This window comes from Arvicanthis niloticus, chromosome 18 (genome assembly GCF_011762505.2).
Source record: "Arvicanthis niloticus isolate mArvNil1 chromosome 18, mArvNil1.pat.X, whole genome shotgun sequence".
Classification (NCBI taxonomy): domain Eukaryota; kingdom Metazoa; phylum Chordata; class Mammalia; order Rodentia; family Muridae; genus Arvicanthis; species Arvicanthis niloticus.
This window is the reverse complement of record NC_047675.1, coordinates 1,488,282-1,501,724: the sequence shown is the minus strand read 5'-3', so window position 1 is coordinate 1,501,724 and position 13,443 is coordinate 1,488,282. Positions and strand designations below refer to the sequence as shown.

Below are 13,443 nucleotides of genomic sequence, written 5' to 3'. Positions count from 1 at the left end.
TACCTAAAATCCAAACCTAGACTGAATTTATGTTCACACTCATGCCCCTGTAGCAGCAAGAGGTCTTCAGCAAGTTGTTTTAATCTTTTGTTTTATCTGTTAACTTGCTGTGGATCAGATAAGTCTCAAACTAACTTCCTGTGTAATAACATGTATTCATTACTGACCTCCCTGGCAGATCTTTTGTACTGGTCCCTTTATGTACCTTCAGTCAGCTGGCCTATTAGCCAAAGACAGTATCAAGGAAGGGGTGGAGAACATGAATAACAACCCAAAATATATCAATATTAATTAGGAACAAGGGCTGGTAAATCTTTCTTCTTCTCCTGAGCCATTGATACTATGTTTAAGAGGTCACAGGAATGTCAGGTGGAAATTGGCTTAGTTTTCTCCTGTGAACCCAAATGTCTTTTTCTCCATGGCCATATTCACTGTGTAGTTTCCAACTTTTGTGACCCCATAACCTCATTGCATCTAGGCACTATGAAGACTGCCCATGAGCCAGATTAGAAATTCTTAGCCATGTCATTATTCCTTGTCTCCAGGACTAGATTGCCCCCAACAGATAGAATCCAAAAGCCTCTTCTTTCAGGAAAGGGAGTTTGTATGATTAAAGATAATCATTTTTTATGTCTCAATTATGAAAAATTTTTAGGTCTGGAAGATCCACATTTTGTGGGTATTGTTGTTTGTTTGTTTGTTTTTGCAAAAGGTTCCTTCCTATTGCTTTCACTACATATCTTATAAATTGGTGGTTGTTAAGCACAATCTGTATAGTACAAAGACTCTCAGTTTTAAAATATCAATTCTATTAGCAGCTGTGGGAGGCATATATCATCTTTCAGTGGAATCATGCACATCTGTGAAAGAGCTCATTACTAGTGTGAGTTATGAATATGACCTCTGCACCATGACAATAAGTGCTTGCCTTTCCTGATCATGATTGGAGTCCCTTCCTTACCTTGACATTATATAAGTGAGAATGATTGTGAATTAATTTGCTACTGATAGTAAGTTTGGATGTTAAAACAAAACGATGTTGGAAAGTCTTTCAGCTGAGAAAGTCCAGCTAAAAATAGCTTTCTTCCCTCCCAAGTACATTATGGGGATTGAGGGAGACATGATTATCAGATACATTGACAAATCAAGTACCTTCCTAAATGTTAATAACACTAGGATAGTTATGATTTAGAATGATCATTGATAAATGAAATAACATCCTAATGTTAATGATATTAGAAGAATTGTGGTTTAGGATGTTTCTTTTGGCTTTCACTGTTAATTACAGTAATTAGATTTATTTTCCAGACAAGATTATCAATAGATTTTCATTTGAGGCATGCTTTGTATGTTAAATCAATTTTACTTCCATAATATTCTTGGTGACAATGGACATGCTATTTTTAAATGATAGTAAGGGACTGACATGCACAGCTAAATAACACTGTGGCTCTGAATATTCTTCAACTTCTGGAAAGAAATTACAGAATATATGCTGAAGACCCTCACCCCACATGACTACTGAAAGATCTGTGTCTTAAAAGGATGGCTTAACCTTTTTTTTTCTTTTACTTTTGAGATTATAATATAATCCCTTCCATGTAGGTTATATTATAATTTCCTTCAAGCCCTTCTATAGAATCCTCCTTGCTTTCTTTGAAACTGATAACCTCTTTTTTAATGAATTGTTCACACATACACACTGCACAGGCACACATGTGCACACACACAGACACACTCATATATACATACATACATATATACATACATACATATATACATACATACATACGTGTATATATTCTAAATATAGCCCCAGACCTTTTTGAAATCTTGTGTATAGTCATTTGTAAAAGTAGCGCTGCTTGGGTTGGAAGGGAGCATAGGACATGACCAAAGCAAGTGGGCCAACATGTTTTTTGACTGTCCTTTCGCTTTAGCCCTGTGGAGCTGTGCTTCCAGGCAGTCAGCATACATCTGCTCTTCCACACCACACCCAGCCATAGAGCCCTGCTTAGAATATACAGAGAGATTCCTGTTTTCCTGTTCAACAAATACTCCCTCTGTTACAAATTCTGTTCTAAATGTTGTCAGGATACTAAAATTCCCAGTTCTGTGCCTGCTGAAGAAAGATACTGTTGCTAATAAAGATACTGTTGTCTATTTCATAGACAGTACAGCTGAGGACCAAGATGACTAAGCCATTGCTCAAGATCTCATGTCTAGTTAACGAACAGGGCCGAGTTTGCTTTACTCTCCACAAGTAACAAGGAGTTTCCTGCCTTTAATGTTATTACCATTTCTTGTAGTCTGCATCGTCATTTTTGGTGGAGGTGCAGACATTGTTATCATCGTTGCAGTGCCCATCATCATTTTTTTCCCCTGGCAATTTGTACTTGTGTGATGCAGAATCTTTCATATATAAAAGTTTTAAAAGCTTTAGTATCTGTGTTTCTAGTAAAACTTAGGACAGGACAGACTGTCTTAAACTTAAACTTAGGACAGGTAAATTCCTTTGACCACATGGATGCCTGTGGAGGAACTAGGGGAAATAATCTTTTTCCTTACATGTTGAGCTCCATGTGGGCTATTGAATTTGAATTTTTCTTTCCGAATACAGTAAATTCTACCATCTCTATAGCTCGAGAAAAACCCAAGCCCAGAAAGCTTAAGTGACTCATTCAAGATCACAGCTGAATAGATGCTAATCCATTAGTTCTAGATACGCTTCTGCCAACCTCTAGAATTCATGATGCTTTCACCATTGCATATGGCCTCTTGATTCTTCTAGAAAGGTTCCCTCATCTCCATGATCTAATAAAGAGATTAATTAAGCTCTCCCTTAATTTGCCCATTTTATAGTGACTATTTAGCCTCCTTCAATTCAAGGATGCTGTGACTCCAAATCCCTGGGATTCTCCTGAACTAGTCATAAGTGTCAACAATTCACTGAGGGCCACTGTTGCCATCACTGGCTTTTTTCTTTGCCTAAAATTGCTGTTGTATTGTGAACACAATAAAGATTATTGCAGCTTCTATAGCCTTACATATTGTAATGAAACAGGCCTTGTGTTGCCTTTTGGGAGCTTTGGCACTTTTCTGGCAAGACAAGGAGAGGCATGAGAAAAGCAATGATTTAATCTTTACTTTCTTTACTGCTCTATTTATTGCAGTCTGACATTGAACATGGGGCCAGTTAAGGAAACAGAGGCAGCGGAAGTGTTGCTCATTAAAAGTGTAGTCTTCAGGATCTGCTGGAGATGCAACATTCCCTTGCCTCCAGGGGGATATTGATACTCAGGCAAATAAGGCTACTGGGTATTAGAATATGGACGAAGCCACCTCTCTAGGAAAAGGCCTTTTCCCATGGGTATGAGGCTGTACTTTTTCAAACATATTTGGAACTAGAGACTGATGAAAAAAAATCTAGCTTAGATATGATGCTGTTATAAAACTAAATAGCCTTTAATTGTATATTGAGAAGATTATTCCTTGTGAGTGAGTTTATATTAACTTCATTTGTGAAATTTTCTTTGCTGTAAATGTGTTCTTAACATCTGCCTAAATGGTGTTCCTTTGCTTTTGAACAAAAGAGAAGACAGAGGCTCATAGCCTTTGGCAGACTGTGGCAGACTATCATTAAAATCCATTCTTATCTTCCTGAATTAGAAGCCAAAGGTAAAAGGAAACTCATAAGCCACCTGTGTATTAGCTGAGATCATTCCTTTATTAGTCTTGAGTTGTAGAAGTCTTCATTAACTGCTGGCATTATCAGGGTGTTTCCTATGACCTACAGGACTGATCATACCTCCTGAACACAGCTCAGCCTGCACATATGCAAGCTTTCCCACCTAGGAGCAATGCATCATGCAGGCCAAGCCTCCCGGTGTAATGAAGGATCAAGAACAGCTGAGCAAAGCAGGTTTACCTCACTTCCACATTCACAGTGTGGATTATCATTCCAGTCTCAGATAGCAAAATGTGGATGGGAATATTGCTATAGTCAATCAGTGCTTTTAAAGGGAAACATTTAGTATTCTCAATAAACTTGCCATTTTTTAGCCATCAGTGCTTTTGAATATTAGGCCATTTTTATTGCCTTCTGTAAACATGCCCACATATCTGTCCTTAGTCTCTCATTCATCACACATCACCGATCATCAATCTGTTCTCTGTCTTTAGATTTGCCTACTCTGGACATTTTGTTGCCATGTGCATCATGTAATATTTAGTCCTTCTCACTGTCTTCTTTCCCTCCAAATGAGGTTTCATGGTTCTTCCATGGCGTAACACTGCTAAATTTCTTTCCATTTGTTTTTTTTTTTTTTTTGTGCATCAGTGCTTCTATGTATGAATGTTTTGTTCTGTATTTATCCTTAATTGATGGTTATTTTGATATTTACTACTTAGATAGTAAGAATGACTGTACTAGAATATTGTATATACACTTTTATTTAATTTTTGTTCTTTGAAAGTTTCATACACGAGTGTCTATTTTAATCTTATATACACCCCCTTTTTTACTCTTATTTCCTTCTTTCTGAACCCCTTCTTAACACATTTACCTTTTATTTTTGAGAGAGGAGTTAACATCCCAAAAGAAGTAGCTGCAGCTTCTGTGGTAGCTGAGGAGCCAATAAAGTTGGACGTGACCAAATCAATAGCCTACAACATAAGTTACAGGAGAAAGGAGTTGGGGCAGGAAATGGCCTAAGGAGACCAGAATGCAGGACCACTGTCTTGATTGGATGAGTAAGGAATGATCACTCTCTTGGTTGGTTTATGGTGCATGCTAAGGAGTTTATGTTGCCTATTATCTAAGCGTGTGCTAATACTCAAAAATGACCCATCTAAATAAAGATCCCCTCAATTCCCAGTCAGTTCATGCCGTAATACTCAAGTAATGCCATTTGATAGTGCAAAAGGGAGGGATTCTTCCCTCAGAGCCCCCTCTCATTTAGTCCTTAAGAAATCTGTTTTCTTTTGTTTTGCTTAGTTTTTCTTGCTGTTTTGGGTTTTGTTTTTTGTTTGTTTGTTTGTTTTTTGGTGGGCTCACTCCATATTTGCTTACTGCATTTAGGTATGAGACAAAACTCAGGAGCCACTGGCTTAACATGACTTTAGTGACCGTTGGGCTTTAGGCAACCTCATATTGGCTTTGACTATAGGTTGTAGGCATGGGCTTATTTTTTTTTTTTTTCTGCCAATTAAAGAAGTAAAAAGTCAAGAAAGTCATGAAATCTTAGGGATTCCCACCAGATCCATCATGTGATACTTGGAAAATTGGAGTCCTCTCTTGGTGTTCTTAGTCTTAGTAATAAACGTAAGAACCAGCATAAATGGAAGCTCAAGGACAATGAACTTAAATGGATGCTTGAGGACAGTTTATTGGAGTTTAAAGGAAAACTCCAGCATAAGCAAGCTGTAAATGTTGCAACTGCCTGGAGTAGGAGACTAGTTAATATAAGCTGGTTTGGTGTTCATTTCTATGCCTCTAGGAAGCCATGTCTCAGGAGCGGAGCATTAGAAAAACCATACTAAAGTTTAAAACATTAGCTAGATTAAAAACATACACAGCACCAGCAGTAGATTATCTTGGTAGATCAGTGTCAAGGAATGCTACAGACATCATGTCATGCAACAACTTTCAAGCAAAAAAAAAAAAAAAAGATATTGGGGATCAAGGAGCAGAAGATAGTCTCTGAGCAGGGACATGACAGACAGACAGAGCGAGCGAGCTAGACAGCAGCCTGTGATGATGGGGACCTTTTACAGCTATAGTTGGTGGTGATGTAGCTTCTCGCACTGAGTCCCTGAGGGCAGCATGGGGAAAGCACCTGATTTCTAACAGAAGGACCCAGCCAAACTGAACCAAATGGCAGGTCATAGGGACTGCATTAGAAGGCACGAATTTGTGGAAGAAAAATAGCCTTATATTAAGGTGAACCCATTGTCATAGGCATGCTACCCTAGCCAGGTCCCTGACCTCTTTGACAGTTTAACTTCTAAGAAAGGAGAGAAGGACATGCTTACTCCTAGAAGTAGAGTTCTTTCTTTTCACTAGGTCCCTGAGTTCAGCTCACCAAGAGTCCAGAAAAGCTCTGCTGCTTAAAATCAAAACAAAAACACTAGCAAAAGCAAAAACCAACTTACCACTGCCCCTCCTCTCTTTTTAGCCCACTGAGTTTAAGTAGGGTTGCTTGTATATCAGTTACTTTCTAGATTACAGGCAGTACACTCACACATGCATATACGTACATGTGCACACACACACACACACACACACACACACAGAGAGAGAGAGAGAGAGAGAGAGAGAGACACTTTTTCACTTTTTTGTTTGTCTCTAGGAGAGGAAATTGCTGAGTAGGTCCTGTGCTAATTTTCATTTCATTTTATTTATTTATTTATTTATTTATTTATTTATTTATTTATAAATTTCTACATCTCATCAGTAATGCTTTACTGGCTCAGAGTCCTCCCCAGCAAAGTTATTGTGTTTTTATTTTAAGCATGTTAATGGGTGTGCATCTCATTGTGCTTTTACATTTTGCATTTCCTTTGGGATTAATGAGATTGATTGTCTTTTCATGTGCTTATTGACTATTTGTAAATCTTTGCTATTCAGAGCCTCTCCAGGATTTTAAATTGGCTTACTTGTCTTTTTTTGTTTGTGTTGTAAAATGTCTTTATCATCCTAACAAATCCCTCATCAGTTACTGACTTGCTGACATTTTTCTCCTACCCTTGAGTAAAGTTTTTCACTTTATTTATGTCCTTCCAAGCACAAAAGTTCTATTTATTTTCCTTTCTTCCTTTCCCTTTCCCCTTTCCCCTTTCCTTTCCTCTCCTCTCCTTCCTTACTTCCTTCCTGCCTTCCTTTGCTTCAGCAGCACGGATTTCTTCCATGTGATCTTGGGCTTTGGGTGCTGTGATGAAGGTGCTAGGATGATCAGGCTCTGTGCCTTCCACATTGTAGTGATCAAGGACAACCGGTTTCTGTCTTGTTTTTTTTGTTTGTTTTTTTTAATTTAGTGAAGTCTTGTTTATCCGTGCTCCCTTCTTTTTCTTTCCTTACTAGATGCCAAATCTAAGTGATGTGTGTGATTTTTGAGAATAGCGTAGACTTTCTTGGCTATTTAAGAACTCAACTTAGGGATCTAGGATGTCTGAAGATCAGGTAGTTTTCACCAAAGGTACCCTAAGCCCGTGTTGTCAGAGTTCATTTTTTCATGCCTAAAATGAATAATGGGAAGCAAGGACAAGGCTGAGCAGAGCAAATGTATGTTTATTAAGAAAAAATGGTAAATAACTCCTGAGAACAGGGAAGCAAAACCTTCTTGCTACTCTGCCCCCTTTACCAAAGTAGTCTTTTGAGACCTAGCATTTTTAGATAGATAGATAGATAGATAGATAGATAGATAGATAGATAGATAGATAGATAGAAAGAAAGAAAACTAATAATAATCAAACATTTTTTAAAGGTCTCCAAACTGATACTTAGAGATGAAACTTCCCAGAGTTCACTATTAGTTTTTAACAGAACCAGGATAAGTCAAAGCCAGTGCATTTCTTTATATCCTGAGTTCCAACTGGGAACCTCTAAGTGGAAAGTGTATGTAGCAGGGTTGTAGAAGATGGATGGGCTGTTTATTGCTAGAAAGGATTGGTAAATTGTATTTATTGCTAATCCCAAAGATTTAAGGGGACAGACTACCAACCCAAATCACCATGGCCAAATTTATTCTAAAAAGCAGTTAATTAAAGCTAGCTTCTTTTATACATGTCCTCTCTCTCTCTAAAGGTGAGAGTTAAGAGACATGAGGAAGACAAGGTTTTTTATAGCTCAGCAGTAGGGGGTTTCCAAATGGCAGATTTGGTAGGCAAAATAGAAGAGGTTACAAAAGCAGAATTGGACCTCCTAAAACAAAGATGTTTGCAAGGAGGTCATAACAAGGTAGTCATAGCAACAAGTAGTCATAGCAAGGTAGTCTTAGGTTATCATAATCAAAGGAACCAAGGAATACATGTTGTTGAACAAAACACAACTTATCTTTGAGTTAATGGAGAAGTATGTTGCCAGCTACCCACACCAGTTTAAGGTAAGGTTTTTTCATTAGGTTTTTGCATTAATGCTGGCATGTCAAGTTGGTGGGTGCAGAAGTTGTCATAATTGTTAATTATGCCGTACTTAAAAATTTTTAGAATGAAGACATCTTGATAACAGATGTGAGAATTGCGGTTTACTTTCTTTTGTCCTTCCTTATCCACACTCAGAAATTCAAGGTTGATATCTTTTTTTCCTTGCAGTTCTAATATTATCACCAAGAAGCACTGTAGAGCTACATACCTGATTTACTTCCACAGTGGCCTTCGATAGTATCCCACATTATCTGCTTGGAAGGGGGTGATTTTGCAATTAGAATCATGACCCTTAATGCTCCTCTGGCATCCTCCTCTCCCTTTAACAGGCGGAACCCTCTGCACTTCCACCTCATTGCTGATTCTATTGCTGAGCAGATCCTGGCTACACTCTTCCAGACCTGGATGGTACCTGCAGTGCAAGTAGACTTCTATAATGCTGATGAACTCAAGGTATGGAAGGGAAGAAGGGAGCCTTGGTGGGGAGTAATTAAATAAACTGCAGCGAGGACAGAGACTTCAGCTCCTAGTAGGAAATGTTCAGGTTATAATTATGCTTATCTGGCTTCATCATTAAGCAACACATTAGCAAGAATGATCTCCTAACACACACACTCTACTTTTGTCTGTTCAATTCTAGCCACCATGGTACTCTATAAAGCTGACGTTCACTGACATTGGTTTATGCCTGAACATTGTTTGTGGTAGAATGGTAGATCATCATTCTCTAGCTTTTGAGGTGAATGTTGACCTCAGAGTCTGACAGAACTTGCCTTAACTCCATGCACTGTTACTTACTGGCCACAAGACACAATACAATCACCAGCCCATGTTGGCTATTTCTTCAGGGACAGAAAGTTTGTACTTCCAAATCTTGGAGTAAGTAAGAGTTTCTGATGAAAGAATATATGTTGATGCGTCAAGAATATTATCCTGAATGATCACTACATTTGGAGTATTTTAACTAATAAAACACATGTGATCATCTAATTGCTTTGCTTCAAGTTCTTCTATAAAGCAACCTTGCTTCCATGATGATTGGGATCATGATCTAAGTAAAGATTGTGAATTTTGTCTCCCAACTCTGCTTCTTACTTATCTTTTGTCATTCCTATGACTTCTCCCTAACATAGTTATAAATATTAGGGAAGCTGTGATAGGTGCCCTGTCTCCAGTGTTGTAGTCTTTTGCACATCCTTTCCCTCTATCACGCTTACTTTCTCTGGTATCTTGTCAGGTTTCACCCATCCTTTATACTCAGTTGCATTGCTATTTTTTTCTTCTTTCCAAGAATAAGCAAGGAAATTTATAGTCATTTGTCCCTTGCATCCATGTCTAATTTATGGTCCTTAGTCCCAGTGCAGCCACACGTAGCTGTGAATGTATCCCAACACAAAATGTAAGTTTACTTACAACAAGGTATATGTGTGTTTAGTTTTTTTTTATTTTTTGTAAGACACTAACATAGATTGTAAGCATGGAATGTACAAATGACTCTGTTGTGTTATGGTATAATTCAGAGCCTGCCAATGGAGTCTAGCAGCATTTCTTTAATGAAGTAAGAAGCCGAGAGCTTTTTCTGGTGCATAGTAGGTGGTTGCATGGTAGGTGTCTCACATACTAGTAAGTTTAGCACATTGCTATGTTAAAGGAGCTAAGAGCTTTAAAGGAAAACCTTGGCCCTGTTCTGATCACCTTGGATAGGACCAGGCTCCTAGGCATGGGGCTGATTCTGGCAGGTTGATTCTTCTAAGATCCACAAAGCCGTTAGAATTGCATTTTAGAGTAGTAGCATTTTAAATGGATCACGTTGATGCAGGCTAGAGTTTCTGATTTTCACATATTTCAAGCTCAGAGGTTGATGGAGATGTTCAGAAATTTGCATTTGGTGATTGTCATAATTTATGTGCCTTTCCAATCTATTCTGAGCTAAAATTGATTAACACTCTTAAAAAGGTAAAAACAAAATTTAGCAAATTGCTGTAGTAATTAAGGTAAAAAGCAATCTATTCTTGTCTCCCAGGATCTTAGTGGCAATACCATGGGGAAATGAAACCAGAGACTAGGAGGAGAGCTGCCAAGAGGGCTGCCTCTGCCTCCACAGTTACCACTCTACTTTCTCCCTGCCCTGTCCCAATCCACTTATAGCTTGTTTAGAAACACAGAGGGACGCAGATGGGGCTGAACATTTCTGTAGTAGAAAACTGGGAGTCTAGGGCAGGAGGATATCTGTCCCTAAGAGAACCTGAAGTATAGAAGATTCCTGATATTGTATTTTTTTCCTACATGTTACCAGCTCTCTCCTATATCTGAGGATTTCTAATCCCACATCCTATCAAGATAATGAATATGGACACATTATATAGAACATAATGTTTTCAAGGCACTAGTGATCACACAGAAAAACATTTATATATGATCACCTCTGCCAACTTGAGTCTGCCCTCATGGTACTCTTATCTGCCTAGCTGTTCATCACTGATTTGTCATTCCTTTCCCTGTGTGTATCCCCATATCTTATCTGAACTCTGCCTCCCTAGCTGAGCCCTGGGATCCCTAACCAAGTTTCATGATCTTTCTCTGCACATTGGCATCTCTTGCCTTCTGTTTTTCTCACATTTTCTTTTTCAGGTCTATTCTTGCATAATAGCAAGGATCCATTCTCTACAAAAGCAAGCTCATGCATGGCACCCCTGTCATTTGTTTAAAGTCTTTTGTGTTTCCATATTGCCTTAAGAGCAAGACCACAGCTGTGCAGGACTTTTTTTTTTCTTTTGACTGTTCCTGGTCTTTCTTTCCTTGTTGCTAAGTCATTGCCTGTTCTTTTCCTGAGCCTGTGCTACTGTGGGAAACTGCCTCCTTTGTATCACCTTGGGCATTCTTTGTTCTTTGAGTTTGTAGTATTACGTACATTTCTTCAGGAAATTCTTAGGCTATGGTGAATGTTCCGTACCATGTTGTTTTTGAAGGTTAGAATGGCTCCCACAGACTCATATGTTTGAATACTTGGTCACCAGTTGGAAAAACTGTTTGGGAAGCATTAGTTGGTTCAGCCTTGTTATAGGAAGTGGGTAATCCAGGAAGGTTTCAAATGACCACAGCATTCCAATTAGCTTCTATGTCTGTTAGTTGTGAGCTCTCATCTACTGCTCCAGTGCCATGCCTGCCTATCCCTTGCCATGCTTCCTGGCATGATGTCATGGGCATGATGTCATGGTCTCTACTACTGTGAAATTGTAAGACTCAAATGAACTTTTCTTTTTTATGTTGCCTTGGTCTTAGTGTCTTATCACAGTATTAGAAAGGTAACTAAGACCCTTCTAATTTCTGTTTGCTCCCTGTTTTTTTTTTTTTTTTTTTCCCCCATTTGTGATCCTTTTTGGATGTAGGTTAAGAAAATATTTCTAAGTACCTGATGTACAGTGCATTTAGAACTGATGTCTTTGTTTTGTTTTTAGTTCTCGGGATTTAGCCTGGGGTCTGGAAAATGTTAGGCATGCACTATAAAACTGAGCTCTCTTTCTTACCTTTCACTTTACCTTTTGCTTTCAGACAGTGCCTCACTAAGTTTCCCAGGCTAGTGTGGGACCTATGATAATCCTGCTGCAGCTTCCTAGTAGCTGGGATTATGGGCCTGGGCCACCATGAGTAACTGCAGCACTGGGTTATTAAGTAAAGCAAGGCAATATTTTGATCACAAAAGAGAATCACCACATTTTTGAGTGTGTTTTGGAGTCTGGGTGGGCAGCCTGCCTGAGACTTTGCAATAGTGATTTTGTATACACCAGCTAATATTCCATTATCAGTCCTGGAACAGGTGAAGCATGCAATTTTTTTTTTATCTTTTGACTATCCCACTTTTCTTTTTCAGATATAGTCTCTTTATATAGCCTGCATGGCCTTGAAGTCACTATATATCCCATGCTAGCTTCAAACTCACTATGAAACTAGGATGAATATTTTTCTATGACAACTGTTAGGAACAAAACACACTCTTATGTTACCCTTTAGATAATATGGCGGAAGAGTAGGAGGGAAGCAGACATGAACTGTATTCTTTAGTGTGTTCAGCAAGTATGTCAGAAAGCTTATCTACAGACACATAAGACAGCCTTCCCTGATATGGATGGCTCCAAGAAATTAGCTCTTGGAAATGGCGTTTCTCAGAACTGCTTCCTAGGGTCCCTTATTATCTCTATTTGTGTTGGAGATGAAGTATGAGAGAATAGGAAATTTATGAGGGATGAGTACATGATTAAAAACAAACTGTTGGAAAACTACCATGGGCTGGTGGACTTCTCTCTAGAATGACCAATTAGTTTGGATTTGCAAACAGGAGTCTCAGCCCATGCCCTGAGCTCTGCTGAAAACTTGTCGCTCTGAGCCTCCAGAGAGAATGGGGGATTTATTCTGATACAGAACTTTATAGATGTCTGGACACTGTCACTCACTTCTCATGACAACCCTCTGGGTTTGAGAGTAAAGTTTGATTACCTCCATCTCACAGATAATTCATAAGCCTACAACCCAGCACTGCAGAATATTTGCCTAAGATCAGGCAGCTAATAAATGCCAAGGCTGATATTTGACTTTTCTCTTTTGAAATGAAATGATATAAGACAGGAAGTTGTACAATTCACTAGGCGCAGATGGAGTTTAGATCTGAAGGAAAGGGCTGCTGTCACTAGAAAATAAGGATGCCCTTGTCCTGGTGTACTTACTTGATCCCCTGTCTTTTGGGGCCCCTGGGCTCATGGGCCACCTCTAACATCTATTTCCTTTAGAATGAATATATTGTTTCTAATGATACAGATAATGTTTTAGAATGATTGTTTCTGCTTCTCCTTTGGATTCCCACAATTCTATGGTGTCAGTTTAGTATCCCCACTATATAGATAAATAACTCTGAGTCTTAGCTTAACATTCTGAAGCCACATGTAAGCATGGCTCAAAACCCAAACCGGTCTTAACTCCATTATGTCTGATTCTTGTCCTCTGTTCTTTCCCTTTCTTGTGTAGGCTAACATATTATCTATATGTCCTTAAGTAAGGATCCCCCAAGCTGTCAATGCTGTTTCTTTTCTGACTGCCCCTGAAAAACAAATGAATTAAGCATGAAGCCTCAGTTTAATGGCTTGCTGGGAACGGAACTTTCTGTTACAGATTAAAGTGACCCACTCTATTGATGATGTTGAGGTCTTATCCAGGGACCCTGTTCAAAACTAAATGATCATTACTGTAGTTAGTTTGCTGTAAATCAGCAAAAAGGTTCTTGCCAGCTTTTACACAAGGCCCTGCATA

The 13,443-nt window shown here is 38.7% G+C and overlaps 1 protein-coding gene across 6 annotated transcripts in view; it reads left to right on the top strand.

Annotated features, from left to right (window-relative positions):
* Large1 (LARGE xylosyl- and glucuronyltransferase 1) overlaps positions 1-13,443 on the top strand; it is a 425,417-nt gene that overhangs the window by 216,833 nt on the left and 195,141 nt on the right. For all 6 annotated transcript variants that reach the window (XM_034522395.2, XM_034522396.2, XM_076915421.1 and 3 more), the window contains one exon: positions 8,472-8,595. In XM_034522395.2, the coding sequence (XP_034378286.1) occupies positions 8,472-8,595 (124 nt within the window). The remainder of the gene's footprint in view (positions 1-8,471; positions 8,596-13,443) is intronic.